This window comes from Zingiber officinale, chromosome 4B, assembly GCF_018446385.1.
Source record: "Zingiber officinale cultivar Zhangliang chromosome 4B, Zo_v1.1, whole genome shotgun sequence".
Taxonomy (NCBI): Eukaryota; Viridiplantae; Streptophyta; class Magnoliopsida; order Zingiberales; family Zingiberaceae; genus Zingiber; species Zingiber officinale.
The window spans coordinates 99665678-99693595 of record NC_055993.1 but is presented as its reverse complement, the minus strand read 5'-3'; the positions used below and the strand labels follow the sequence as shown (position 1 = coordinate 99693595).

Here is a 27918-nt window from a genome sequence, read left to right as displayed (position 1 = left end):
AGTTCCACTGAAAGCCATAAAAGCGATCATTTCCGACGGAGGGGAAGCTTTCAATCGCGCCTTTTCGACCTTTTCCTTTCGTCGCCCACCTTTCTTTTCTTTCCACGCTCTCCTATTCGCGTGCTTTGGCTCTTTCTCCTCGCGCCCACCAAGCACCAACGCTCGCGTACAAGCGCCAGCTCCCACTCCCAATACTACAAGCAAAACCCATCATAAACAATAATTGGAAGCCATAAAAAGAGCAGATTTAGTGATCTCATCGCCACATATCATCTCAATTCCTCTCTCTTCTACCTGTTCCTTCCTTCCTGTTGGCGTTTTTGTCTTTGCGCTTGTCTCTCATAAAAAAAAATTGTGCTGAGGATGGAGTTTCTGGCTTGAACTGAGGTTTTCTTCCTTCAGTACAGAGCTTTTTCTCGAGGTACATTCGATAGTTCGCTCGGGCATGTTACTTTTTTTTTCTTCAGGAAAGCGGAAATTTATTCTGAAGAGTTGAACTTTGAAATAAATTAGATATGAAGTAGTCTAGATGAAGTTGTTTGGAATATTACTGCAGGAGAGACAAAAGGATACCTCAATTTCACTGTTTATCAGTGGCCTCGTTTTTTTGATCTAAAACTCTATCTATGTTTCAGGAATTTGTAGGAATCATGGAGAACAAGACGTGGTTGTGGAAGAGGAAGTCTGCAGAGAAGAACATTGAGGTTATCAGTAATAAAATTTTATTTTTGATTGCTTATTACACATTTAACCCAACTAATGATCGGTAGAAGCAATGTTCATACTCATAGATTGTTGTTGTCTTTTTTTGTAATGATTTGCAATTTTTCTTTAACATGAAGAATTACTGATCAGACTCAGGAGATTGTTATCTTCTTTTACTGTAAAAATTTGGATCGTTCTCTTTAAAATATACTTCAGATCATGTCAAACAATTTTCAGCTCTTATGAATAGAAACATATGTTTCCTTCTTATGTTAGGAGTCAATCTGTAAATGTCTATGATTTCTCTCAGAAAGAGAAGAACCTGGAGTTGGAGAAATCTGTAGAAAGCTTGAATGAACAAGTAACATCGGCTCGCATCGAGTCGACTGCTAAAGATGACCTTTTGGCAAAGCAAGCAAAAGTAGCCGAGGAAGCAATTGCAGGTCAGATTTTTTTTTTCCCCCCAGGACACTGAAACTACAGTATCATGAGAATAAACCGTGCTCGGTCTACTTGTCAGGATGGGAGAAAACAGAAGCTCAAGCACTTTCTTTAAAGCAACAATTGGATGGTGTTTTGCTTCAGAAGAAAACTGCAGAAGAAAGATTAGTTGCAAGGGATACAGAATTGCAAGAATGCATGCAACAGCTGCGTGGTGTTAAGGAAGAGCAGAAGCTCGTAGTTAACAACGCTTCCTTGAGAATAGCGAGAGAGCAGGAGAAGACTCGCATGCTGGAACAAAGGCTGGTCGAGACAGACAAGAAGCTCTCTGAATTGGTCGCTGAAAATGGAAACCTGAAAAGGATTCTCGAGGCCAAAGTACAGTCGCTCGCAGAATTGAATGAAGCTAAATCAAAGCTAGAAGAAAACTTCACCGACGTGATGTCCAGACTCGATGCTTCAGAGAAACTCAATGCGTCTCTTCAGTACGAGGTCTGTATTCTTCAGAAGGAGCTTGAGATTCGAAATGAGGAACGGGACTTCAATCGGCGATCAACTGATGCTGCTCACAGGCAGCACCTAGAGAGCATCAAGAAGATTGCAAAGCTTGAAGCTGAGTGCCAGCGGTTGCGGGTGATGGTTCGCAAGCGTTTGCCAGGCCCAGGAGCATTAGCTAAAATGAGAAACGAAGTCGAGGTGTTGGGTTATGATTCATCGACCAAGGATGGATCTTCCATTGCTAAGAGACTCCATGCAATCGAAAACGAAAACAAGGTTCTCACAGAATCACTGACCAAGAAAACCAATGAACTTCAAGCATCACGCATCATGTTGGCACGTACCGCATCCAAGCTCTCTCAAGTGGAGACCCAACTTGAGGATTTATCTAAAGGAAAAGCAGGCGGAAACGAAGATAATCTTAGTCGCGCAGAGTCATGGGCTTCTGCTCTGATCTCTGAGCTTGAGCACTTCAAGAGTGGGAAACCAACTGCGCCATCATGCAAAAGTGTTGCGGTATCAGATTTAAGCTTGATGGATGATTTTGTTGAGATGGAGAAATTGGCAATCATTACTGTGGATAAACATTTTGATACTTCACTCAGTGCCATTGCTGATAGCAATTCATGTGTCACCATTAAAGAATCAGAAGCAAATTGCCGGGATCTTGTTCCACTCATGGAAGTAGTATCGAGTTGCAATGAGGCAAATGAGGGGAAACAGTTCAAGTACTTGTCACTCGAGAACTATCCTATTTGGCTTCAGGACATTCTGAGGGTTATCATACAAAAGCATCATATCATGCAAAAAAGCTTCTGCTCCATACTTGAAGATGTTCAAAGTGCTCTCGGCAATTGGGATTCCTCCATTGTCGCGAAATCCTACAGCGAGAAAGTTATGCAAACCAAATGCACTTTGTCAGATTTCTTCGATGAAGGCATCACCACAGACTCACGGTCTGACTTGGAGAAACCAGTTTGCAAGCTTGTTGAACTAGTTGAAGGGATGATTCAGAAATGTAGGGAGAGCAAAACTGGTCAAAGCTTATCATCAGGAAATGAATATTTAGCTCGAACATTTCTGTGGGAAATCTCTGATCTCACTACTGTTTTGCAGAATTTGATAGCAGCATGCAAGGATCTGTTGACTGATAAGATTGATCTTCAAAAGTTGATAGATGAGGTTTCCTCAACACTGGACGTGATCATAAGTCATTCTTTTTCAATTCAAGATGTTTCAGACATGAAAGCGACTATTAGGAAACATATGGTTGCAGATGAACTAGGCAGTGAACATGTGCTTAAATCTGTATCGGTATCAAATGCTCTACACATCTTGTTCAGAATGGAAGATATGGAATCCAAGCTGAAGGATGAAAATGTTCGACTAAACTCCGAGATTGTTAGCATCAAGTCTAAAAGGGAAGATTTAGAGGACATGCTAAAAACATCCGGCGCCAATAATGAAGCATTGAAAGCTCAACTCCAGGAATCAGAAGCAAGCATTTCCAATCTACAGAAAGAAATTGAAAATTTTAAGGAAGCCAAGGAGCAGATTGAAGAACAGATTGCAAATCAAATATCGATTAATGAAGACCTTGCGACTCAGTTAACACTTGCAAGGGCTGAATTGAATCAAGCTCTTCAAAAGTTTACATCCCTTGAAATCCAACTTGCACAGAGAAGCAACTGCTGTGAAGAACTGGAGGAAACTTGTCTTGAACTACAGCTAGAGTTAGAAAGGTGCAAATTACAGTTTTCATGTTGTGTTTCACCTTTAATCTTAGAAGTTCCTATGATATCAGTATTTATGTGTGACACAGAGCTTCATCTGAAGAAACTCCGAAGTATATCATGCGCCCCGAAGATAAGCAGCAAATTCCGACGGTAAGCTCTGTTACATTACTTGTTGAAATCGAAAAATCACAACCTAATTTTACTAGTAAAATTGTTAATTCACCATGCAAACTTGATCATGGCGTATCAGACATCTTAGTTTAACTTCAACCCCCCACATCTTAAGGCCGTTTAAATCTTCAATCTTGCAGGAATGTGATATAATTGCAGCTACAGAAAAACTTGCTGCTTGCCAGGAAACCATCCTAAATCTTGGGAAGCAGTTGAAAGCACTGGCATCAGCAGAAGATGGCCCTTTGTTCAGCAATGTATCAACTACTACTCCCAAGTCCAACAATCATCGCCTGCAGTTAATCGACCATATGAGCAAAGAGGGTCATTCAGAGTCCTGCGATCCATCAGTGAGCGATGAAGTTCATATGTCACCAGAGAATCTTTCTGACAAACACAAAGGGGATCCTGATGAAAGAAAGCTTATGATAGTGGCCAAGAAACAAGACGCAGGAGCAAGTTTGCTGAGAAAGATTCTGATGCAAAGGAGACGAAAGGGCAGCACAAGGCTTGAACTTCCAGTGGGTGCTCAATAGCAGCTTTGAATCCTTCCATTAATCAACAAGCAAGTATATTTTGTAAGAAAGAGACAAGAATGGTTGAGGTTTACGCTTCCAACTTAAAGATATCTTCTTTGTATGTAAATTTTCAGTTGTTGCTTTCTCTGGGTGTTAAATTGTTGATTGGGTTCTACAGATACTAAATATCCCGCCTTTAATCATCTATTTGTTGTCTTTGAAGACTGAGCAAAAAGGCACACGCTTTGCATTTCTACCAACTACTCGTTCTTAGTACAACTACTCTTAAACTTGATCGTACAAACAAATCTACCGGAATCAAACACGATCATATCAAAATCTAAACTTTGATCCTTCAGATATCCCCAAGCCTCAAGCTTTCACCGGAATAACTCTGATCAGATCCAGAACCGGCCCGCAGAGTGCCCCCGGATCGCTGACACTCGTGTGGTAATACGAGCTGTAGAATGTTATCCTTGTCCGGTTCTCCCTCGCCGTGAACTTTAAGTTCGCCGTCGTAAACCCGCCCTTCGCCTGTGACTGGAACAGCACCTTCGCCGTCGCGTTGCCGGCGAAGGCCTCCACCATCATCGACCCGTGGCACCCGTTCTTGGCGTCGCCCACCGCGAAGCTGAGGTTGTATGAGCGGCCGGCCACGGTCCTGATCACCTGCGCGATCGCGCTTTCTCTCCCGGCGACCAGCTCAACGGCGAAGTTGCCGGCAGGGACGGAGTAGTGGACGGCGTCGATGAAGCGGACGGCCTTCAGTGATTCGATGATCCAGCCGGGGAGAGGGGAGGTGGCGTCTTGCTGCTTGGGAGGGAGGAGGACGCCGGAGGTGGAGTTCTTGAAGACGTGAGGCCCTTCTTCGTAGCCTCCGTTCTTGACGAGATTGTCTGCGAATTAAACAAGATTTGATCCATTGTTTACAATCAAAAGCGCATTTTGATTCAGTAAAAAAGAGAAGAAAAAGTTGATCTTTAACCTCTCGTCGGCATGGGAGGGAACAGCTCCTTGATCGCCACCGCGTCCAGCAGCGGGCCGCACGCCGGGTCTTCCTGCACGCCGGTGTTGTGGAAGATGACCAGCACCACCGCGGTCGTGGGCCGGAACCCCCACGCGTAGGTATCGGCTCCGGTGCTGCTGTACAGCGTCTGGATCGGGAGGTCGCCGGAGAGCGGTGGCACGCGGACCCGCAGCACCTCGTCCTGCGCGCACGTCCTCGTCGCGCTGAACGTGAGCGCGTACAGAGAGCCGGGCGTCACCGTCACGTTCTGCGAAATCGAAGCGTCGTTGCCGAGGCGGACGGCGTGGACGCCGTGCGCCACCGCGAAGTACATTCCCCCAGGCTGCGGCCCGCCGGAGACGTACTCCACCAGCCCGTGAATCGTCCAGCTCGGCAGCGAGTGCTTCCCGACGATGAGCGTCTTGTTGAGCTTCTCCTTCCTCGGACTGATCTCGAAGTTGCCATTGGCAAGCAACCCTGCAAATCATTCACAACCGGCCCAACTTAACGATTTTTAACAACAAATACACTTCAAAAACAACTCAAAACTCATCAATCAATCACCATCGACATCTCCAGCTCCCGCAAGATCGCTCAAGCACAAAACAACAAGACACAGAGCCAACCAGAGCCGAACACCACCACCCATCTTCGCCAGCTCAAACAAAGTGCGACGACGTAGAGCCTCATTTATTGCAGAAATCAAGCTTCAAGTGCACCTCAAGAACAACTCTAACTCCACAGGCGTTCACTACACGACAACCGCGCACGCGGCGTGATTGGAGGCGAGAAGCAGGACCGCATCGGATCCTTGACGTGGAGGTGCACCAGAAATGGGATTTGCAGGAATCACGTTCGTGGCGCAGAATTCTGTCGGGGCCGCACAGGTCGCGTCGTCAGTAAAAGAGGCCTCGCCTCCTTCCTCGAAAGGATGGCAGGCGCATTTATCAAGCGACCAAACCTTGATTCCTGCAGAAACTATCTTAAGGTAGAGTTTATGAGTTCCAAGATGAAGGAAGAAGATTATTGTAATTCCTGGCGGTGATCACTTTTCAAAAATGGTAATGGCTGATGATTTTGTTAGGGGCCTACGAGGCAGGTAGAGAGATCTGACCTCCTTGATCTTGCTCAAAGTATAATCCGTGCTCAAGAAACTTCAGATCTCAAATACGCATGAACCAACAAACATTGATGATGATTCTTGAAGAGGCTAATAAAACACCCTTTTTGACGTGCCCATACCTAACTATTACAGCACAAAGTTATTAATTTAATTGCATAATTAATACCTGATTTATTATAGTAAGTAAAGGAACAACAGGCACCTTGAGTTTCAGAACAATTTTCATTTTTTTCTGCATTTGAATTTTTGATCTATCTATGCGTGAGTTTGATTTTAAGGATGGAGAGGAATACTGTTTATCCACATTATTAAACAAAATATCCATTATAATGTGTTTTTAGCATTTAAATAACTAACATGGAGGTTAAGTAATTATAGCATTTATAATAACATGTCCACAATATCATCACAAATGTCAAGGAATTTTCATGGCAATACCTCATCATCGATTACTTCATAATCAAAAGATTATATCTATGAAATAATCAACTGTCGATATGCTATCTGAAATCTACAACCACTTGATCACATAGATATCTATTACATTCTGAAACCACAAGATGAGTTTGATACAAACATCTCAAATCTAAATACAATACATAAAAGATGTCATGAGAAGAACAAGTGAATCATATTGATTCGTAGTCCGCAGGTTCATCAAGCATCAACTAGATTGACCAAGTTTGACAACATGTTGGAACTAAAAATTCGAAGATAAATATTCTTAACATATGACCATCCAACACTGGTCCAACTTGCAGCAAGTATTGTAATTTATGGCCAACCATAAGGCGAATATGCGGAAAACTTTAGTTAACAATCAACAACTTACGACTATGAGAAATTAAACTAGCCTCTCGGTCGAACAAATCCAAAGTGGTTAGTTATTCACAGTATTAGGATCTTCAGCAAGATGTTAAGGATTACATTAGCAACTATAGGTACAAGGTGGCAATTACCAAAGGTAATCAAAACATGATGCAAGTTCAACCATATAGAACAAGATGTTGATTCTATGTCGTGGCATTCTATCCGGTAACTCCAAGATTAAACTACAAAAACTGAGGGAAGAAGTCATAGGATCTTGACCTTATCGGTTTCTAAAGACGCAGCAACTTCATCAGGTATTGTAATGTAGATGATGCAGTGTTGATTCTACCATATGACTAGCCTTTAATTGCCAACACAAAAACAAAAGAAACAATGAATGAATGCTTAAGCAGTATCAAAACAGCCGGTGGGCTTGTTGAAGTTGAATCAAACCACTGACAAACTATTTTGTATCAATGCATCTCGATCTCATCTCATGTTACAGCATTGAGGCTTTCCTGCTTGCAATTTGTCCCACAAGCAGGTCATTTGTCTCGGGGACTGGTAATGCGCAGTGTAGTAATCATTGATGCATCCAAACTGGCAAAACTTCAACTGCACCAAATAAGAAACCAAGCATCATATTGAAAAACCATTTGTCCTTCATCTGTTATGCTTACTTTAATAGTATAAATGGGAAGGCAAAAAAAAAAAATCTTCAAGGGAGAAAAGAGCAACAAAGGTAACCATCCTGGTCACTGAAGGATCATAAGCAATATAAATGTTACCTTAATAAGAAATATAATATGCTTACCCTCAGTTTATGTTTCTCAAAATTAGATATGATAAAAAGAGCAACGTATCCAGGACCATTAGCATATGGTGGATAGTCCTCTTCAGGCCATTCCTGCAATGGAAGGATCATACTCATAAAAGTCTGTTCACTTGATATTGACATTTCAACTAGTTAGATAGTATCTTTGATTGATCAAAAATAAGTGTTTTTCTTCCTGTTGTCCATATATATTAAACCATTCATTCTATCATTAGTGGATGCTTGAATGACCAAAGGAGAAAATACTTTCTTAATCCTGTTAATCTGATCTGGAAATTCACAATAAGACTCAAAACCACTAAACAGAAGTTAAAAGCAAAGTCAAATTCTTGGAAGCGATAGGTGGAGAAAATAAGAATAGAATGTGAATACAAGAGAGGTGTAGGACATTTCACGACCCAATGGATCTCATCTGCTCAGCCAATTTATGCTCATACAATCAGTATAACAATGAAGTTTCTCCGATCCAATAGATTGGGAAATGCTAAAGATTATTAAAACATCCAACATGTCTGTAATTTGAATTTACCTCATATGTAACTGCCCATTTCCCTTCTCGTAAAGGCTTGTGGTGGTAGCTTATGTTACCAATATACAAGCTTTTCTCACTGGGAACTTTCTTGACTTGTTCATCACCGAGTCAATTCTAACAAAGGTATCATCATTGCATTTCATTATATAGTGAGCAGAGACAATTCGAAGCTATAGCATAAAGGAAGCGGAGAGAACACCTAAAAAACATTGGAATTATAATCATCTAGGATGTGGAGCAACAAATTCAGAATATGACAGAATATAGTCAATACAAACCCAAATTCGCATATGGCAACAGTCTTGAGAACGACAAGATCATAACTATCGAGAAAAGGCATAATTACAATGTCACCAAAGAACTCAGTCTCTTTCTTCAACTCGATGTTTACTTCCTTCCTTCCATGCTGTTTGACCAAGTTCTGTAAGTCAACAAAATCTGAAAAGAAAGAAATGGACAATGAAAGACACAGTGGCTAGAAGTTTTACCAGAGCAACAAATCAGCGAGCCACCATATTAGAAGACTTCTTCACTGCACGCATCCAAGATGGGTAGGATTAAGTCCACATGGGTGGACTAGATCCAATTGAGTCCACATGGATGGACTTAATCTCTATAAAGTTGGGCTCACACTTGATTAATACATACATAACTAATTGTCAATAAAGTTAGTGATTTAATGCTTCATGCATATAAAGAAGGTTTGGATTAAATGGATGTGGATTTAATGTGTAGATCTAATAACCCGATTCATTAATATTGATGGGTTGTTAATGATGGATGGACTTTTATGGTGGATAGTCCCCATAGGTTGGGTCAAGTATAAAAGGGAAGAGATAAGGTTCATTAGGGCATGCTGAACCTAGCTCTTCCTCTTCTGGCTTCTTCTCCCCCATTTGAGAAGGAACGTGCTTGTCGGCTCAATCCTGTAGAAGGTGTTTGCTGCGCTCGCGGGATACTACAACGACAAGTAAGAAGCACTAACCTTTGCGATGGAATCAGGTCAGTCGTTTAAAGAGTTGTTGCTTCATTGTCTTATACTTTGGAACTGATGATAGCTAGATCCTTGGGAAGAAATACATCCTTTAGGTTGTTCATTGATATATTGCAAGTCTATCAATTGGTATCAGAGCTTCAGGATTGCTTATTGTCAGTTTTTAAGGCGTAAGGATTGGTTTTCAGTGTTTATTTTGCACAAATACATCAATTTCTGTATTTGATGAGCGAAATTGATGTATATTCGTGGAATGTAGCATGGATAGATTAGGATTTAACCCTTGAATCGAGTTTTTCGCATTATCCGCGAAGAACGAGATTGGCGGCGCATTTTTAGGGCAGAAAATCACGTTTTAGAAATGGACGTTTTCTAATATCAATCGATTGGGAAGGTTCCCAATCGATTGAGAGTTGCGAATTCGCGAACAGAAGTAACCTGAATTGATCGCTTGATCGATTGGTCCTTACCAATCAATTGGTGTAAGGTTGAATCGATTGGGATGCTAAAGTTCGCGAATAGAACGGCTCTGAATCCTTCTGGATCGATCGGCTGATCGATTGAGGTCACCAATCGATCAATCAATCGATTGAAAGTTGAAGGAATCGAATAGAAAGCTCCTGGATTGATCGACTGATCGATTGGGGTTATTAATCGATCGGCGAATTGATCGAAATTGGGAGAAGTCAACAGAAAGCTTCTGGATTGATCAGCTAATCGATTGGAATTCACCAATCGATCAACCAATCGATTGGAGTTCGCTGGGTTATCTACAGAAGGTCTCTGGATTGATCAGCTAATTGATTAGCGTTAGTCAATGGATCAGTTGATCGATTGGGGTGGATGAACAAGCAAACAAAAGTTTTCTGAATCAATTAGTGGATCGATTCATGTATGTTCAATCGATTGATCAATCGATTGGCACAGTGTGAATCGATTCACATCCATTCTTGATCGATTAAAAGGATGCCCATCAATTAATATCTAATACCAATCAATTGATAACTGAATTTAGCTCAGTTTTTAGCAATTTCTTCTTGGATTCTTTTTCGCTCTTGCTACCTAGACGAATCAATAATATCGCCAAAGCGAGAATTATTGAGGAGGCTAGGAGTATTGGTGTAGAGGGATGTATGTCCATGCTAATGGTGATTGGCCCAAAGGAAAATCATTCTTATGCCGGATATATGTTTATGGAAGCTCACAAATGAAGTTAAACTTCTTGATCATGCGCATGATGTGTCGGCCCAAAGGAATGGGCATTGTGTGACCAATTGGAAGTATTGTAAGTGGCTAGAAAACATAAGCTAAATAAAGAAGCTCATGAATAAAGAATCATGCACATGATGCATCGATCCAAAGGAAGGCGAGTTATGTGGCAAATGAAGGTGATCATTAGTTATTTAGAGAGTACCAATAGCAAGTTATAATTTAGTCCAAAAACTTAATGTAATGTTGCACTAGATATCTCTATGTATGCCCATACAAATGCATATTTTATTTGTTGCTTTTGTTATTGCACTAGATACATGTTTACTAAATTGAGCTATGTTCTTTGCATTTGCTTATGTAGTGTTCTCAATGTCTGCTAATCTGAACAACATTACCGTGCTTATTGGCACAAATTTTGGACCATGGAAAGAACATATTACGATTTTATTGGGTTACATGGATCTGGACTATGCCTTTAGATATGATCGCCCTGTACCTTTGACTGATGATTCAACTGCAGATCAAAAGGTGAACTTTGGCAAGTGGGAGCGAGTCTAATGATCATGAGAATGTCAATTCCGGAATCTCTAAGGGGTTCGATAACTGAGAAGGAGGATGCTAAAATCTTCCTTAAGGAATTAGAGGACCGATTCGCCTCAAACGAAAAGGTCGAGACTACTACACTTCTTGTAGGAGGATCGGTGGCCGGCTTGAAGGGGAGTTGGATAGCTAGGCCACCCCCAAATCGATTTCTTCTCTACAAAAGGTTAGTGCGTAGCGGAAATACAAAAACTAAAGCAATTAGAAACAAATAAGAATACAAACGCTAACACACTCGATGTAACGTGGTTCGGAGATGATGCTCCTACTCCACGACGTGTCCTTGAGGTGGACAAGCCCTTGATCTTTCGGTGGATCAGTCCCCGGCAATCTCCGGCTAAAGCTTCTCCTTCTCGGTGGAGCAAACCTCTCACAAAATGATCTCTTCCTCTTTACAAGATAGAGTTTAGATTGAGAGGAAGAGAATTGAACTTGGAAGCTTTGGGCAAGACTAAGAAGGTTTACAATTAGCACCAATAACCTTCTTCAAGCCCCAAAGCATTCCTTAAATAAGAGGAGAGAGTTGATCACAAATCAACTCAAACCCCGACACCAGTCGACTGGTCCATGCACCAGTCGATTGATGTAGTCGTTGGACACAGCCAACGGCTCTCTGCAGAAGTCTTTTCTGCCCAACTACCATATACCAGTCGACTGGTCCCATGACCAGTCGACTGGTGTTCGCAGCCGACAAGCACAGAACCATTCTGTGCATTCTGTGAATTTGGATCAGTCAACTGGTCCCATGACCAGTCGACTGGTCCTAGTACATTCACTTCTCTCATCCTTTCCAGAGTCGCCTTTGAAGTCCTCTTCCTCGGCCTTCGTCCCTCAGATGCACCCGAGCCAACGGCTCCTCTCCGTGCCATCCTTCACGTTGCCTTGAAGTCCACTTCCCTCGGCTCCACCCCATTGCTCCTCGTCCGGCAGTCCCTCGGATGTCTTCCACACCATCCTTCACCGACTCAAGGATCCGAGCCCTTGGATGAGTTTTTCACACTTGGCTGCACCAAGTTCTCATGTGTTCCACCAAGTCCTACATGACTCAAACACATATTAAATACATATGAAAGTCTAACTTAAACTCTTTAACACACACATCAAAACCTAGGTCGATTGCACCAACAATCTCCCCCTTTTGATGTGTGGCAATATGTTTAAGTTAGGCACAAATAATAACTCTGAAAATTACTAGAAATATGTAAAATATGAAGCATTAAACCCAAGCTCCCCCTTAACACATGCTCTCAACCTTAATTTTCAAAGATTTGCACACAAGTAGGTTTCTAACTTAAACCTATCCATTTCTCCCCCTTAGACACCATCAAAAATATTGTACCAAACACGTACACATACTATGGTATCAGTTTCAACCAAATTTGGATGCAAAAATTGATTTCAGAAATCCTCAGAGTGCTGGAAGGCTGGTACCAGTCGACTGGTACCTGTCACAGTCGACCGATACATGCTGAACTCGAATTTCAGCCTTTTGAGGCCAACTTCAGAAATGCATAAAAAAATTCCAGAAAATTCGAAAAATCATGAAATTTTGAGCACATATTCCTTGAAATGTCCTTTAACTAGGAAAAATATGTTTTCATGAAAAATCAAACTATTTTTAAAATTTTGACCAAATCTCAAAAGTATCTAAAACATGCAAGTTTTGTATTAAATTGAAACACAGTTTGCAATCATATATTTTAATATAGCTATATCATAGTAAATAAAACATAGAATTGTTTTCAAAAATATTTGAAATGTCCAACTATGATCTATGGGCAAGATGTCCATTAATTAAACATTTGCTTTCCCCATAGTTGGTCTATGATCACTAAAAATTTGATATATCACATAACTCATCAAAATGCCATAAGCATATGTGAATTATTTGTATCATCTAATATCTCACATTTATGGTTAGAAAAGAAGACAAGTTATTGTGAGATAAAGGTAATATCTACTTAGCCCTCTTGATCATGAATCTCTATCAAGGCTAAGTGCTCCCCCTTAATTAAGGTCTTAAGTCAACCATATAGGAAAAATTGGAATTATAACTTCCATAGTTGACTTGACCTAAAGTCCTCTAACCCTTGAGGATTGATTTTGGCACCCAATAAAAATTCTTTCTAATTGGGTTAACCAAATATTCCTTGAGGATCCATTTTCTATCTATGGTCTTTGTCTTGGATTGCCCCCTAGCAAGTAGACAATGATAGGTCTTTTCATTGTTTGGTTCATTGTATCCTATCCCATTTTTCTTAAAACTTGCCCTTTGGCTCCCAATGATCATATTTAGAGTTTTAGAGCCAATTTCAAATTTTCTAAGGGCATTGGTAAGGTATTCTATCTTTTCCCTTAATTTCCTATTTTCTTCTTCTAAACATGAATCATTTGAAGAATTAAAAGAGCCATGCATATTGTTGTCCTTAGAACACATGGATTCTAATTTTTCTTCAAGCATGCTAATATCATGTTTCAAAGACTTATTTTTCCTTTTTGCCATGAACAAGTCATCATTTGTGCTTGAAATAATTTTAATTAAAATATAAGGAGGAAGATTATGTACCTCACTTACCGAGAAGTCCGAATTCGAAGTTTGACCTCCCCCTTCACTTGAGCTCCTTCCTTCTTCTTGTTCGGATGAGGTGGAGGCTACATCATCAATTCCCATTAGAGCAAAATTTACCACATGATGCTCTTCTTCCTCCGATGACGATGAAAGATCATCCCATGTTGCTTTTAGGTTTTGGACCTTCTTCCCTTTTTCTTTTGTCTTCTTTTCCTTCTTTTTCTTCCCTTCCTTCTTCTTCAAGAGAGGACAATCATCTCTTATGTGTCCCTCTCCTTGGCAATTGTAGCAAATTACCCTCCTTGTTCTACTTTTGCTTCTTGAGCTTTTCCTAGCATGAGATTTGTTAGTAGAAAACCTTTTAAATGCCCTTCTCATTTTTCTTACCATATAAGTCTCTTGATCACTATCCATTGAGGCGCTTGATTCTTCGGAGTCGGACGATGGTGGGGATGAAGACTTCTTCTTCCTACCCTTTCCCTTGTTTGCCACAAGAGCTACTCCTCTTGATCTATTTGCTTCTCCTTCTAATCCTTCAACCCTTGTTTCGTGAAGCTCCATTGTTGAGAAGAATTCATCTAGAGAGCTCTTCTCTAGATCCTTTGAAATGTAGAATGAATCTACAATGGAGCTCCATGTTGAGGTTCTTGGGAAAGCATTGATGGCTTTCATTATAATGTCTCGATTGGAGAGTTTCTCACCTACACTTGTTAGTCCACTTAAAATTTCTTTAATTTTAGCATGAAGTGTAGATACCTTATCTCCCTTCTCAAGTTTTACATTGTTGAGTTAAGTTCGGAGAAGATCTCTTCTTGCCAATTTAGCCTCCGATGTGCCTTCATGAAGCTCTACTAGCTTTTCCTATAACTCCTTAGCGCTTGAGTAGGTTCCCACCCTTGTTACTTCTTGTTGGGGAAGAACACTTAGTAGATGATGGATGACTTTCGAATTCGCTAAATGTTCTTCCCTTTGCTTCTTGCTCTACCTTGTTTTCTCAAGTATCTTATTGTCTTGATCCCTAGGCACTTCGAAATCATTTTCCATGATTAGCATAATATCAAAATTGGTTTCGAAGAATACCTCCATTCTCTTCTTCCACCAAGAGAAGTCCCATTCGAATTTGGGTGGATGAATGTTTGAGCCGGCCATTTGATGATGTTGTTCTTCTTGGCGATTAGTTTGTTGAAGAGCAACCTCGCTCTGATACCAACTGTAGGAGGATCGGTGACCGGCTTGAAGGGGAGTTAGATAGCTAGGCCACCCCTAAATCGATTTCTTCTCTACAAAAGGTTAGTGCGTAGCGGAAATACAAAAACTAAAGCAATTAGAAACAAATAAGAATACAAACGCTAACACGCTTGATGTAACTGTTGGTTGCTACTCGGAAAGCCTATAGGTTCCACTGTACAAAAATTTTGTACAAAGATCTGAACCTTTTCCTAGCTACCATGTGTTCTTTTAAATTAAATTTTGGATCTCCTGCGGAACTTAACACGTTTGATCCAAAACTTAATCTATTTGTTCTTTTAGGTTTTGACTTGGATCTCCTGCGGAACTTAACACGTTCGACCCAAGTCTCCTTAAGTTATTAATTCCATTAAATATTAATTTCCATAAAAGGTTCCCAGTACTGACGTGGCGAGGCACATGGCCTTCTTGGATATAGGAGCAACCACCACCGACTAGACAAAACCTTTAATAGAAAGCTAATATTTAATTTCCTAAAATAACTTTAGGTTAACCAAAGAGAACAATCAAATCACAAGGAAAAGAAAGAAACAAAAGAACACAACTTGAAAAAACATATTCAAATACTAGAACGTAAGCCTCTTGTATTTGGTATTATTTCCATAAATAACTAGCATGATGCGGAAATAGAAATTACTAGTTATACCTTGTAGAAAAACCTCTTGATCTTCTACCGTATTCCTCTTCTAACCTCGGACGTTGTGTGGACAACGATCTACCAAGATGAGATACCACCAACCACCTTCTTCTTCTCCAAGCAAGGTTCGGCCACAAAGGAAGAACTTTACCAAAGAAGAAAATCAAAATACTAACCAAGCTCCAAGAGATGCTAGCTTTTTCTCCTTCTTCTTCTTCTTCTCCAAGTAGTATCCGGCCACCACAAGAACTCCAAGAGAGATGAAGTATTCGGCCACCACAAGAGGAAGAGAGGGAGAGGGTAATGGCCGGCCACAACACCAAGGAGAAAGGGAGAGAAAACAATAGAGGTTGTTTTACATGAAGGCACCCTCACCCCTTCTTTTATATTCCTTGGCCTAGGTAAATTAGGAAATTTAATTACAATAAATTTTCCTTAATTTCCTTGACATGATTTAATTGAGAAAAATAAAATAATATTTCCCCAATTAAACAATGATGGCCGGCCAAAACAATAGGAAGCAAATTGGACAAGTTTCAATCAACAATTAAAACTTTCCTTATTTGTTTCCGGAAATTTTAAAAAATAAAATTTCTTTAAAATCTCTTCATGGTTAATAAAGGTAATATCTATAATTTTAATTTTATTAACATGTGAATAATTTTAAAGAGAAAATAAAACAACTCTCCAATCTACAAATAAGGAAAGAAATCTAATCTCTTTCTTTAATCTTTTGTAAATTTTTACAAGAGAGATATTTAAATTTTAATTCTCTTTTAAATTAAATCTTCCACATAATAATAAACATTAAAATTAAATTTTCTTTTTAATTAATTATGGCCGGCCCTACTAGCTTGGGTTCAAGCTAGGGCCGGCCACCTTAAACCCTAGCTTGGTTCCCAAGCTAGCTTGGTCGGCCCCCTTTAGGTGGGTATAAAAGGTGGGTATATGTGGGTATAGTACTCTATAAATAAGAGGCTATGATAGGGACCGAGAGGAGGAATTGGTTTTGGTCTCCTGATAAAATTAAGCATCCCATGTTCGCCCCGAACACACAACTTAATTTTATCAATGATAATTCATTCCACTAGAGAACTATCATTGAACTACCGCACCAATCCCAAATTACATTTTTGGGCTCCTTCTTATTATGAGTGTGTTAGTCTCCCTGTGTTTAAGATATCGAATGTCCACTAATTAAGTGAGTTACTGACAACTCATTTAATTAATATCTAAGTCCAAGAGTAGTACCACTCAACCTTATTATCATGTCGGACTAAGTCCACCTGCAGGGTTTAACATGACAATCTTTATGAGCTCCTCTTGAGGACATTATCAACCTAGTATCACTAGGACACAGTTTCCTTCTATAATCAACAACACACACTATGAGTGATACCATTTCCCAATTTATCGGGTTTATTGATTCATCGAACTAAATCTCACCCATTGATAAGTCAAAAAAATATATACTAAATATATGATTTTGCTATTATATTAGGATTAAGAGCACACACTTCCATAATAACCGAGGTCTTGTTCTTTTATTCAGTCAGTATAAAAAGAACTACCTCAAATGGTCCTGCTCAATACACTCTAAGTGTACTAGTGTAATTATATAGTTAAGATAAACTAATACCTAATTATACTACGATCGTTCCGATGGTTTGTTCCTTTCCATCTCGGTCGTGAGCTACTGTTTATAATTTATAAGAAACTGATAATATGATCTTCTGTATGTGACACCACATACTATGTTATCTACAATATAAATTAAATGAACAACTACAAACAAATGTAGATAATTAGACCAAATGTGATTCTTTATTCATAATGAATGTTTACAAAGCTTAGGCTTTCAGATACACTCCAACAATCTCCCACTTATACTAATGACTAAGTCGCCATATCTTCTACCATACATCCGATTCCATTCCTCCACATGCCGATCGAAAGTTTTCGGGAAGGGCCTTAGTGAAAGGATCTCGCCAGTTATCCGCTGATGCAATCTTGGCGATGACAACTTCTCCTCGCTCACGATATCTCGTATCGGTGGTACTTCGCCTATATGTTTACTTGCCTTATGAGCTCGTGGTTCCTTCGAGTTTGCAATCTGCACGCTATTATCACAATAAATTGTGATGATCTTGGGCAAACCAGAATCACATCTAAGTCCATTAGAAAGTTCCCGAGCCATACCGCTTCTTTAGCTGCCTCTATCACATACTCGACTTCCATGGTTGAGTCCAAACGCTTCGCTTAACACTCCTCTATGAAATGGCTCCACCTCCTAAAGTAAACACATAGCCCGATGTAGACTTACTATTGTCCCTATCTGATTGAAAATCGAATCTGTAACCCACAGGGAGCAAATCATCTGCTTGGTAAACTAGCATATAATCCCTAGTCCTTCTCGGGTACTTTAATATATGCTTTACTGCAGTCCAATGTCCTTGTCCAGGGTTACTCTGATATCTGCTGACCATGCCTACGGCAAAATAGATATCAGGTCTCGTACATAGCATTGCATACATTAGGCTTCCTACAGCCGAAGCATAAGGAACTGCTTTCATGTCCTCTATCTCTTTTGATGTCTTTGGAGACATCTCTTTAGATAGAGCTACTCCATGTCTAAAAGGTAAGAAACCTTTCTTGGAGTCTTGCATGCTAAAACGAGCAAGGATTGTATCTATATATGAAGCTTGAGATAGACACAACATTCTTTTCTTGCGATCCCTTATAACTTTGATCCCAAGAATGTGTGCACATTCTCCTAAGTCCTTCATATCAAATTGTTTGGACAACCATACCCTTACGTCTGATAATACCTTGACATTGTTGCCAATTAACAAAATATCATCTACGTATAGTACAAGAAATACCACCACATTTCCGTTACACTTCTTATATACACAAGACTCATCCGGACTTTGAATAAATCCATATGATTGGATTACTTCATTAAACCGGATGTTCCAAGACTGAAGCTTGCTTTAGTCCATAAATGGACCGTTGAGCTTGCATACTAGATGCTCTTTGCCTTTTTAATAAATCCTTTCCGTTGCTTCATATGGATGTTCTCTTCAAGACTTCCATTAAGGAAAGTCATCTTGACATCCATTTGCCAAATCTCATAATCCATATGAGCAACAATGGATAAGAGTATCCGGATAGACTTAAGCATGGCTACCGGTGAAAAGGTTTCATAATCGATTCCTTCTTTCCGAGTGTACCCTTTCGCAACAAGCCTAGCTTTGAAGGTTTCTACCTTCCCGTCCCTCTTTTCCTTTTGTAGATCCACTTGCATCCAACGCTTTTACACCATCAGGTTGTTCTACAAGCTCCTGGACCTTATTAGAGTACATGGACTCTATTTCGAATTCATTGCCTTTTGCCAAGATGCCGCATCTATATCTTGGAGTGCTTCATTATATGATGGGATCAGTTCATGTTTACCCGGATCAAGTCCAAGACTCTCCCAAAACATGAATCTTCAGAGACATACAACCCTCCCACTACGACGAGGCACCGTCGTGGTTGTGTATCATGTGTGACACGTGTTGCAGGATCTTGTGGTACTTCATCTTGTATCGTTGGTACTCAAGTAGACATGTCCTCTAAGTTCTTCTAAAACAACTTTACTATCGGGCTTGTGATCCATTATATAGTCTTCTTCTAAAATCGGGCATTGGTGCTAACAATGACCTTCCGTCTTTAGGACTATAAATAAACCACCTTTCGCCTTTGGGATATCCTACAAACACGCGAACTTCATACGAGATTCTAACTTATCAAGATCCGTTTTCAAGACATGTGCCGGACTACCCCATATCCGAATATGTTTTAGACGGGTTTTCGCCCATTCCACAATTCTATGGGAGTAGAAGAAACTGATTTAGAAGGTACTAAGTTCAAAATATGCTGTTTCAGAGCATATCCCCAAACGAATTTGGTAATTCAATAACTCATCATTGATCTAACCATCTCCATAAGAGTCCTATTCCTTCGCTCGCTACACCATTCTGCTGGGGTGTTCCAGTGCAGTCAATTTGAATCCCGCCTCCGATAAGTAATTCCTAAACTCTCCTAAGAGGTATTCGCCACCACGATCCGATCAGAGTGTCTTGATACTTTTACCTAGTCGCTTCTCCACATCGCCTTGTATTCTTTGAACTTATCAAAGCATTCGGACTTGTGGCGCATTAGGTAAATGTATCCATATCTTGAATAATCGCCCATGAAAGAGACAAAATATTCAAAACCTCCTCTTGCCGGGACGGACATAGGACCACACAAATCGAGTGAACCAACTCTAACACTTCTTTGGCTCTATACCCCTTGGCCTTGAACGCCTCTTGGTCATTTTACCTTCTAAGCAAGATTCACAAGTTGGAAAATTTTCCAACTCTAATGAACTTAAAAGTCCATCGGCTATAAGCCTCTGAATCCTACTTAAGTTAATATGACCAAGCCTTAGATGCCAAAGATATGCTTGGTTCATTTCTGAAGGTTCTTTTCTCTTATTAGAATTAGAAGATGAATTATAAATTTTCATGTTTTGCTTTGTGGAAGAATTTGGATTTAAAATATACAAATTGCCAACTAATGCACCAGAACAGATAATCACTTTATTTCTTTTAATAACTACATCGTTACTGAAAGAAACTGAATATCCATCTAAAAACAGTTTAGAAACTGAAATTAAATTCTTTCTAAAACTGGGTACATAAAGACAATTTCTTAAAACCAAATTTCTATTTCTACTAAAAGATAAGTAGACGCCTCCCACCGCAACATTGCCACCTTAGTAGCATTGCCCATGTAGATGGTAATCTCTCCTTCAGATAGTCGGGTTTCCTGGAACCCTGCAAGGAATTGCAGACATGATCATGGCTCCCGTATCTACACCAGGTGCTGGTAGATAACACCGCTAAACATGTTTCAACAACTAGAGTATGAGATATACCTTTGTTTTGGTTCTTACGAGGACATCCGCTTCTAATGCCCGCTTGCAGATGAAGCACTTGCCCTTCCTTCTTCATTCCAGCTTTAAACCCAGATTCGAGATTTATTCACTTTCTTTGCTGAACCATTGTTTCTTCTTCTTCTTACCTTCGTTTAGAAGTAGAACCATTTTGATAGTGAATTTAAGCATTGTGACGAAATAACCCTTCTGCTTCTGTCAGTAGTTTCCCTAATGAATAAATCCTTTTATTCATATTATAGTTCAGCGGAATTGCTCAAAACTTCTAGGTAGGGTTTGAGGATCATATCGATCTGGGTTTCCCCATCAATTACTCCTCCAAGGATCTGTATCTCATTCAGATAAGCCATCATCTTTAGGATATGATCCCTCACAGGAGTACCCTGTTGCATGGTGGCTATCATTATCTTTAGCATAGCTTCTTGTCTAGAAGCCCGATCCTGATGACCAAAGAGTTCCTTGAGATTGTTCATAATATCATAAGCTGTTGGTAAATCTTGATGCTGATGTTGCAATACATTTGACATTGAAGCCAAAATGTAACACCGCGCCATCTCATCTGCTTTTACCCATTTCCTATGATATTCAATCTCCTCTTGGGTAGATTCACCAGTGGGTGCATCAGGGCAATGCTCAGTCAGTACAAATTTATAGCTTTCAGCAGTAAGAACAATATCCAGGTTTCTTTTCCAATCTATGTAATTTGGTCCAGTAAGTCTATTTTGTTGAAGTATGATGGACAGTGGGTTGAAAGTCATCCTAAGAATCACAAATAACTTTTGGTCAGAACTCTAAATTTAGAATAATATTGATTCCTCAAACAATACTATTTTAAATTAACCAACACCTTAAATCACCGTGAATTTTGCATGCCACGTTAGTGTGGACGTATACAAATTCAACATTTGTAAAAGGAGGGTTTTAACCCATTAATTTTATTATCTTGTCAACCTAACTTTTTGACAAATAAAATTAATAGTTGGTATTATTTGGTCACACAAATAATAGCAGTGACTCCGTTGGGGAGGATACTATTAGATGTGTCTAAGTGTACACCATTACTTGACACTAAGTCCATTAATAAGATTATGCCCCTTCCGTTGGGGAAGATCACACACTCTTAATTAACTTCCTATAGTCATCCAAAATTGGAAGTCTGTTCTAGTGATCCGCAAACAAGCTCATCCGTTATGGAGGAAGGCACTCAGAGCCAACGCGCAAGCTTGTTTGCATCACTTACAAACCAGTAATGGAGACCATGGGATTTACTTAAAAATCCCTCTCCCACTTAGTTATTTATAAATGAGGAATTTTAACTATGCTAGCCTACTAAACTTGTAAACTAACATGCACACACAGCACAATATAAAAGCAATAAATAGAAAATCTAATTTTCAACTATTATGGCTTTTATCTTTAATTGTCCTCCGTGTGTCATCCCAAGCTGCTGCCATATTTGGCCACCGCCACTGGGTCTAGCTGTCGCATCCATCTTGCTCCTAGTTCCGCTGCGCCTCTGGTCCATAGAAGGTTCCACGCTTTGCAAGATTCGATCCGCGACATAAATAGAATTTTACATTTTTGATCCTATATTCCATAAAAGGAATGTACATGTATCTAGATCAAAATAAAATCCTAATAAAACTAAATACAGCTCCTGCAGTATTTTAATACAATCATGCACACACATATAAATTGCCCTTGACATGTCCAAGGGTCCAATCACACATAATAACTAAAAGCCATAATAGTTGGATCCTGCATCCACAAAGTTAGCACATCCTACTATTATCCTGCCTAAATTATGTATGACATGTGCATAATTACACTAATACCAAATACACAGAGGCAAAACCCTAGCTCTGATACCAATTGTTGGTTGCTACTCGGAAAGCCTATAGGTTCCACTGTATAAAAATTTTGTACAAAGATCTGAACCTTTCCTAGCTACCATGTGTTCTTTTAAATTAAATTTGTGATCTCGTGCGGAACTTAACACGTTTGAGCCAAAACTTAATCTATTTGTTCTTGTAGGTTTTGACTTGGATCTCCTGCGGAACTTAACACGCTCGACCCAAGTCTCCTTAAGTTATTAATTCCATTAAATATTAATTTCCATAAAAGGTCCCAGGATCGACGTGGCGAGGCACATGGCCTTCTTGGATATGGGAGCAACCACCACCGACTAGACAAAACCTTTAATAGAAAGCTAATATTTAATTTCCTAAAATAACTTTAGGTTAACCAAAGAGAACAATCAAATCACAAGGAAAAGAAAGAAACAAAAGAACACAACTTCGAAAAAACATATTCGAAATACTAGAACGTAAGCCTCTTGTATTTGGTATTATTTCCATAAATAACTAGCATGATGCGGAAATAGAAATTACTAGTTATACCTTGTAGAAAAACCTCTTGATCTTCTACCGTATTCCTCTTCTAACCTCGGACGTTGTGTGGACAACGATCTACCAAGATGAGATACCACCAACCACCTTCTTCTTCTCCAAGCAAGGTTCGGCCACAAAGGAAGAACTTTACCAAAGAAGAAAATCAAAATACTAACCAAGCTCCAAGAGATGCTAGCTTTTTCTCCTTCTTCTTCTTCTTCTCCAAGTAGTATCCGGCCACCACAAGAACTCCAAGAGAGATGAAGTATTCGGCCACCACAAGAGGAAGAGAGGGAGAGGGTAATGGCCGGCCACAACACCAAGGAGAAAGGGAGAGAAAACAATAGAGGTTGTTTTACATGAAGGCACCCTCACCCCTTCTTTTATATTCCTTGGCCTAGGTAAATTAGGAAATTTAATTACAATAAATTTTCCTTAATTTCCTTGACATGATTTAATTGAGAAAAATAAAATAATATTTCCCCAATTAAACAATGATGGCCGGCCAAAACAATAGGAAGCAAATTTGGACAAGTTTCAATCAACAATTAAAACTTTCCTTATTTGTTTCCGGAAATTTTAAAAAATAAAATTTCTCTTTAAAATCTCTTCATGGTTAATAAAAGGAAATATCTATAATTTTAATTTTATTAACATGTGAATAATTTTAAAGAGAAAATAAAACATCTCTCCAATCTACAAATAAGGAAAGAGATCTAATCTCTTTCTTTAATCTTTTGTAAATTTTTACAAGAGAGATATTTTAATTTTAATTCTCTTTTAAATTAAATCTTCCACATAATAATAAACATTAAAATTAAATTTTCTTTTTAATTAATTATGGCCGGCCCTACTAGCTTGGGTTCAAGCTAGGGCCGGCCACCTTAAACCCAAGCTTAGCAATGGCTCATCCTTTAAGCTTGGTCGGCCACCTAAAGGTGGGTAGAAAGGTGGGTATAGTACTCTATAAATAAGAGGCTACGATAGGGACCGAGAGGAGGAATTGGTTTTGGTCTCCCGATAAAATTCCCATGTTCGCCTCGAACACACAACTTAATTTTATCAATGATAATTCATTCCACTAGAGAACTATCATTGAACTACCGCACCAATCCCAAATTACATTTTTGGGCTCCTTCTTATTATGAGTGTGTTAGTCTCCCTGTGTTTAAGATATCGAATGTCCACTAATTAAGTGAGTTACTGACAACTCATTTAATTAATATCTAAGTCCAAGAGTAGTACCACTCAACCTTATTATCATGTCGGACTAAGTCCACCTGCAGGGTTTAACATGACAATCTTTATGAGCTCCTCTTGAGGACATTATCAACCTAGTATCACTAGGACACAGTTTCCTTCTATAATCAACAACACACACTATGAGTGATACCATTTCCCAATTTATCGGGTTTATTGATTCATCGAACTAAATCTCACCCATTGATAAATTAAAGAAATAAATATCAAACATATGTGCTTGTTATTATATTAGGATTAAGAGCACACACTTCCATAATAACTGAGGTCTTTGTTCCTTTATAAAGTCAGTATAAAAGGAACGACCTCAAATGATCCTACTCAATACACTCTGAGTGTACTAGTGTAATTATATAGTCAAGATAAACTAATACCTAATTACACTACGACCTTCTAATGGTTTGTTCCTTTCCATTCTGGTTGTGAGCTACTGTTTATAATATAACATCATCTTCTGTATGTGACACCACATACTATGTTATCTACAATATAAATTAAATGAACAACTACAAACAAATGTAGATAATTAGACCAAATGTGATTCTTTATTCATAATGAATGTTTACAAAGCTTAGGCTTTCAGTATACACTCCAACAGTAACGTGGTTCGGAGATGATGCTCCTACTCCACGACATGTCCTTGAGGTGGACGAGCCCTAGATCTTTCGGTGGATCAGTCCCCGGCAATCTCCGGCTAAAGCTTCTCTTTCTCGGTAGAGCAAACCTCTCACAAAATGATCTCTTCCTCTTTACAAGATGGAGTTTAGATTGGGAGGAAGAGAATTGAACTTGGAAGCTTTGGGCAAGACTAAGAAGGTTTACAATTAGCACCAATAACCTTCTTCAAGCCCCAAAGCATTCCTTAAATAAGAGGAGAGAGTTGATCACAAATCAACTCAAACCCCGACACTAGTCGACTAATCCATGCACCAGTCGACTGATGTAGCCGTTGGACACAGCCAACGGCTCTCTACAGAAGTCTTTTCTGCCCAACTACCATATATCAGTCGACTGGTCCCATGACCAGTCGACTGGTGTTCGCAGTCGACAAGCACAGAACCATTCTATGCATTTTGTAAATTTGGATCAGTCGACTGGTCCCATTACCAGTCGACTGGTCCCAATACATTCACTCCTCTCATCCTTTCCGGAGTCACCTTTAAAGTCCTCTTCCTCGGCCTTCGTCCCTCAGATGCACCCGAGCCCGCGGCTCCTCTCCGTGTCATCCTTCACGCTGCCTTGAAGTCCACTTCCCTCGGCTCCACCCCATTGCTCCTCGTCCGGCGGTCCCTCGGATGTCTTCCACACCATCCTTCACCGACTCAAGGATCCGCGCCCTTGGATGAGTTTTCCACACTTGGCCGCACCAAGTTCTCATGTGTTCCACCAAGTCCGGCAAGACTCAAACACATATCAAATACATATGAAAGCCTAACTTAAACTTTGTGACACACACATCAAAACTGTTGGTTAATCCTAGGAAAACGTACCAGTTCTACTGTACAAAAAATTTTGTACAAGTGTCGAACCTTTCCTTAAATAACCTATTATGTTCTTTAGAAGTTAAATTAGAAATCGCAGACGGAACTTAACATCATTAATTCCAAATTTAACTTATCTGTTCTTAATGGTTTAGATTTGAATTGCAAGCGGAACTTAACACTATTGATTCAAATTTACCTAAATTATTAATTCCATAAATATTAATTTCCAAAATTGACTTTCAGGACTGTATGGCGAGGTACATGGCCTTCTTGGATATGGGAGCAACCACCACCGCCTAGACAAAGCCTTTTAAGGAAAGCTAATATTTATTTCCTTAAATAACTCTAGGTTAACCAAAAGAACAATCGAATCACAAATTCGAAAAAGAAGAAAACACAAACTCGAAAAATAAATTCGATAAATTAGATCTAATTGCCTCTTGTATTTAGAATTCTTACAAAGAAAATAACTAGTATGATGCGGAAGAAAACTACTAGTTATACCTTCTCTTTGTAAGCTAATGACCTCGAGATCTTCTGTCGTATTCCTCGCCTCGCCTTGGACGTCGTGTGGGCGACGATTCTCCAAGATGAACACCACCCAAAAGAGTCCTTCCTCTTCTTCTAGAATTCGGCCACCACCACCACCAAGGAGAAGAGAGCAAAGGGAAAGGGAGAAAGGTGAGGGTCGACCACCAGGAGGTCTCCAAGCAAGAGAATAAGAATTGTTTCTCATGAAGCTCCCTCACCCCTTCTTTTATATTACTTGCCCAAGGCAAATAAGGAAAAACCTTTTACAAAAAATAAAATCATCCAAGAGTTTTTCCTTTTCCCTTTTTATTTTTCCTTTTCTTTCCTCTTGATTGAATCAATCACCAATCAATGGTTGTGATCAATCCTATATGGTTTAGGATTAAGTTTGGCCGGCCCCTTTCTTGGGCACCAAGCAAGGTGGCCGGCCACCATATTTAGGAAAGGAATAATAATTTTTTATAAAATTTTACAAGAGAAAAAACTCTTATAAAATTTTACAAGCTCTCTTTCCTAAAGTAGGAGTTAAAAAAGGAAAGTTTCTAAAAATTAAAACCATGTTTTAAATTTAAAAACACTCTTATAAAATTTCCTTTTTTAACATGATGATAGAAAATTTTAATTTTAAAACTTATCTCCCTTTTTTTCTTAAACCATGAGGATGGTTAAAAAAGGAAAGTTTTAAAACTTTTAAAACTCTCTATAAAAACATGTGGCCTAATTCAAATAAGGAAAGTTTTAAAAATTAAAATCTCTCTTTTAAAACTTATAGTTTTCTACAAAGAGAAGATTTTAAAAATTCAAAAATACCCCTCCTATTTGAATTAATCTTGGTCGGCCCCTATAAGCTTGATCACCAAGCAATAGGGTCGGCCCCTATAAGAGGATGTGGCCGGTCATTGCTTGGTCACCAAGCAATGGTCCAGCCCCCTTCTTGGACACCAAGAAGAGCCTTACATTTGGATGGACTTGAGGCTACGATAGGGACCTAGAGGAGAAATTGATTTTGGCCTTCCGATGAGCTTGAGTATCTCGTGCTCGCCCCGAACACACAACTCAAGTTCATCGATAATAACTCATTCCACTAGAGAGTTATTATCGCACTACCGCACCAATCTCAAATTACATTATGGGCTCCTTCTTATCATGAGTGTGTTAGTCTCCCTGTGTTTAAGATTACGAATGTCCACTAATTAAGTAAGTTACTGACAACTCACTTAATTAATAGCTAGCTCCAAAAGTAGTATCACTCAACTTCATTGTCATGTCGGACTAGGTCCACCTGCAGGGTTTAACATGACAATCCTTATGAGCTTCTCTTGGGGACATTCTCAACCTAGATAACTAGGACACAGATTCCTTCTATAATCAACACCACACACTATAAGTAATATCATTTCCCAACTTATCGGGCATATTGATTTATCGAGCTAAACCTCACCCTTTGATAAGTCAAAGAAATAAATATTAAATATATGTGCTTGTTATTATATTAGGATTAAGAGCACACACTTCCATAATAACTAAGGTTTAGTTCTTTTACTAAGTCAGTACAAAAAGAACATACCTAAATGATCCTACTCAATACACTTAAAGTGTATCAGTGTAATTTATTAGTCAACATGAACTAATAC

At 39.4% G+C, this 27918-nt stretch overlaps 2 protein-coding genes and 1 pseudogene across 3 annotated transcripts; 1 reads left to right on the top strand and 2 right to left on the bottom strand.

Moving 5' to 3' along the window:
- The first annotated feature begins 31 nt into the window (after positions 1-31).
- Positions 32-4202, top strand: LOC121975703 (filament-like plant protein 7). 2 transcript variants are annotated; one of them, XM_042527520.1, is made up of 6 exons: positions 32-421; positions 636-704; positions 1016-1148; positions 1226-3386; positions 3467-3530; positions 3692-4202. In XM_042527520.1, the coding sequence occupies exons 2-6, from the start codon at positions 651-653 to the stop codon at positions 4085-4087; spliced, it is 2808 nt and encodes a 935-aa protein (XP_042383454.1). In that variant the 5' UTR covers positions 32-421; positions 636-650; the 3' UTR covers positions 4088-4202. The 2 variants fall into 2 exon arrangements, with proteins under 2 accessions (XP_042383454.1, XP_042383455.1); XM_042527521.1 differs by lacking the exon at positions 32-421 and having other exon boundaries at positions 982-1148.
- A 92-nt stretch (positions 4203-4294) lies between these two features.
- On the bottom strand, positions 4295-5789 carry LOC121975704. Its single transcript, XM_042527522.1, has 3 exons — positions 5640-5789; positions 5055-5552; positions 4295-4965 (listed from the first exon to the last, which is right to left on the bottom strand). Exons 1-3 carry the CDS (start codon positions 5722-5724, stop codon positions 4442-4444), a joined length of 1107 nt encoding a protein of 368 aa, XP_042383456.1. The 5' UTR covers positions 5725-5789; the 3' UTR covers positions 4295-4441.
- A 1572-nt stretch (positions 5790-7361) lies between these two features.
- LOC121978451 overlaps positions 7362-27918 on the bottom strand; it is a 56704-nt pseudogene continuing 36147 nt past the window's right edge.

What these genes read in the sequence shown, in the direction of transcription:
- LOC121975703 (XM_042527520.1), top strand. Translation starts at nt 651, where the DNA reads ATGGAGAACAAGACGTGGTTGTGGAAGAGGAAGTCTGCAGAGAAGAAC. An exon ending in CTACAGCTAGAGTTAGAAAG is followed by an intron (nt 3,387 to 3,466) that starts GTGCAAATTACA and finishes TGTGTGACACAG; the next exon opens with AGCTTCATCTGAAGAAACTC. An exon ending in ATAAGCAGCAAATTCCGACG is followed by an intron (nt 3,531 to 3,691) that starts GTAAGCTCTGTT and finishes TCAATCTTGCAG; the next exon opens with GAATGTGATATAATTGCAGC.
- LOC121975704 (XM_042527522.1), bottom strand. Translation starts at nt 5,724, where the DNA reads ATGGGTGGTGGTGTTCGGCTCTGGTTGGCTCTGTGTCTTGTTGTTTTG. An exon ending in GGGAGCTGGAGATGTCGATG is followed by an intron (nt 5,553 to 5,639) that starts GTGATTGATTGA and finishes AATGATTTGCAG; the next exon opens with GGTTGCTTGCCAATGGCAAC. An exon ending in CCCTCCCATGCCGACGAGAG is followed by an intron (nt 4,966 to 5,054) that starts GTTAAAGATCAA and finishes TTTAATTCGCAG; the next exon opens with ACAATCTCGTCAAGAACGGA.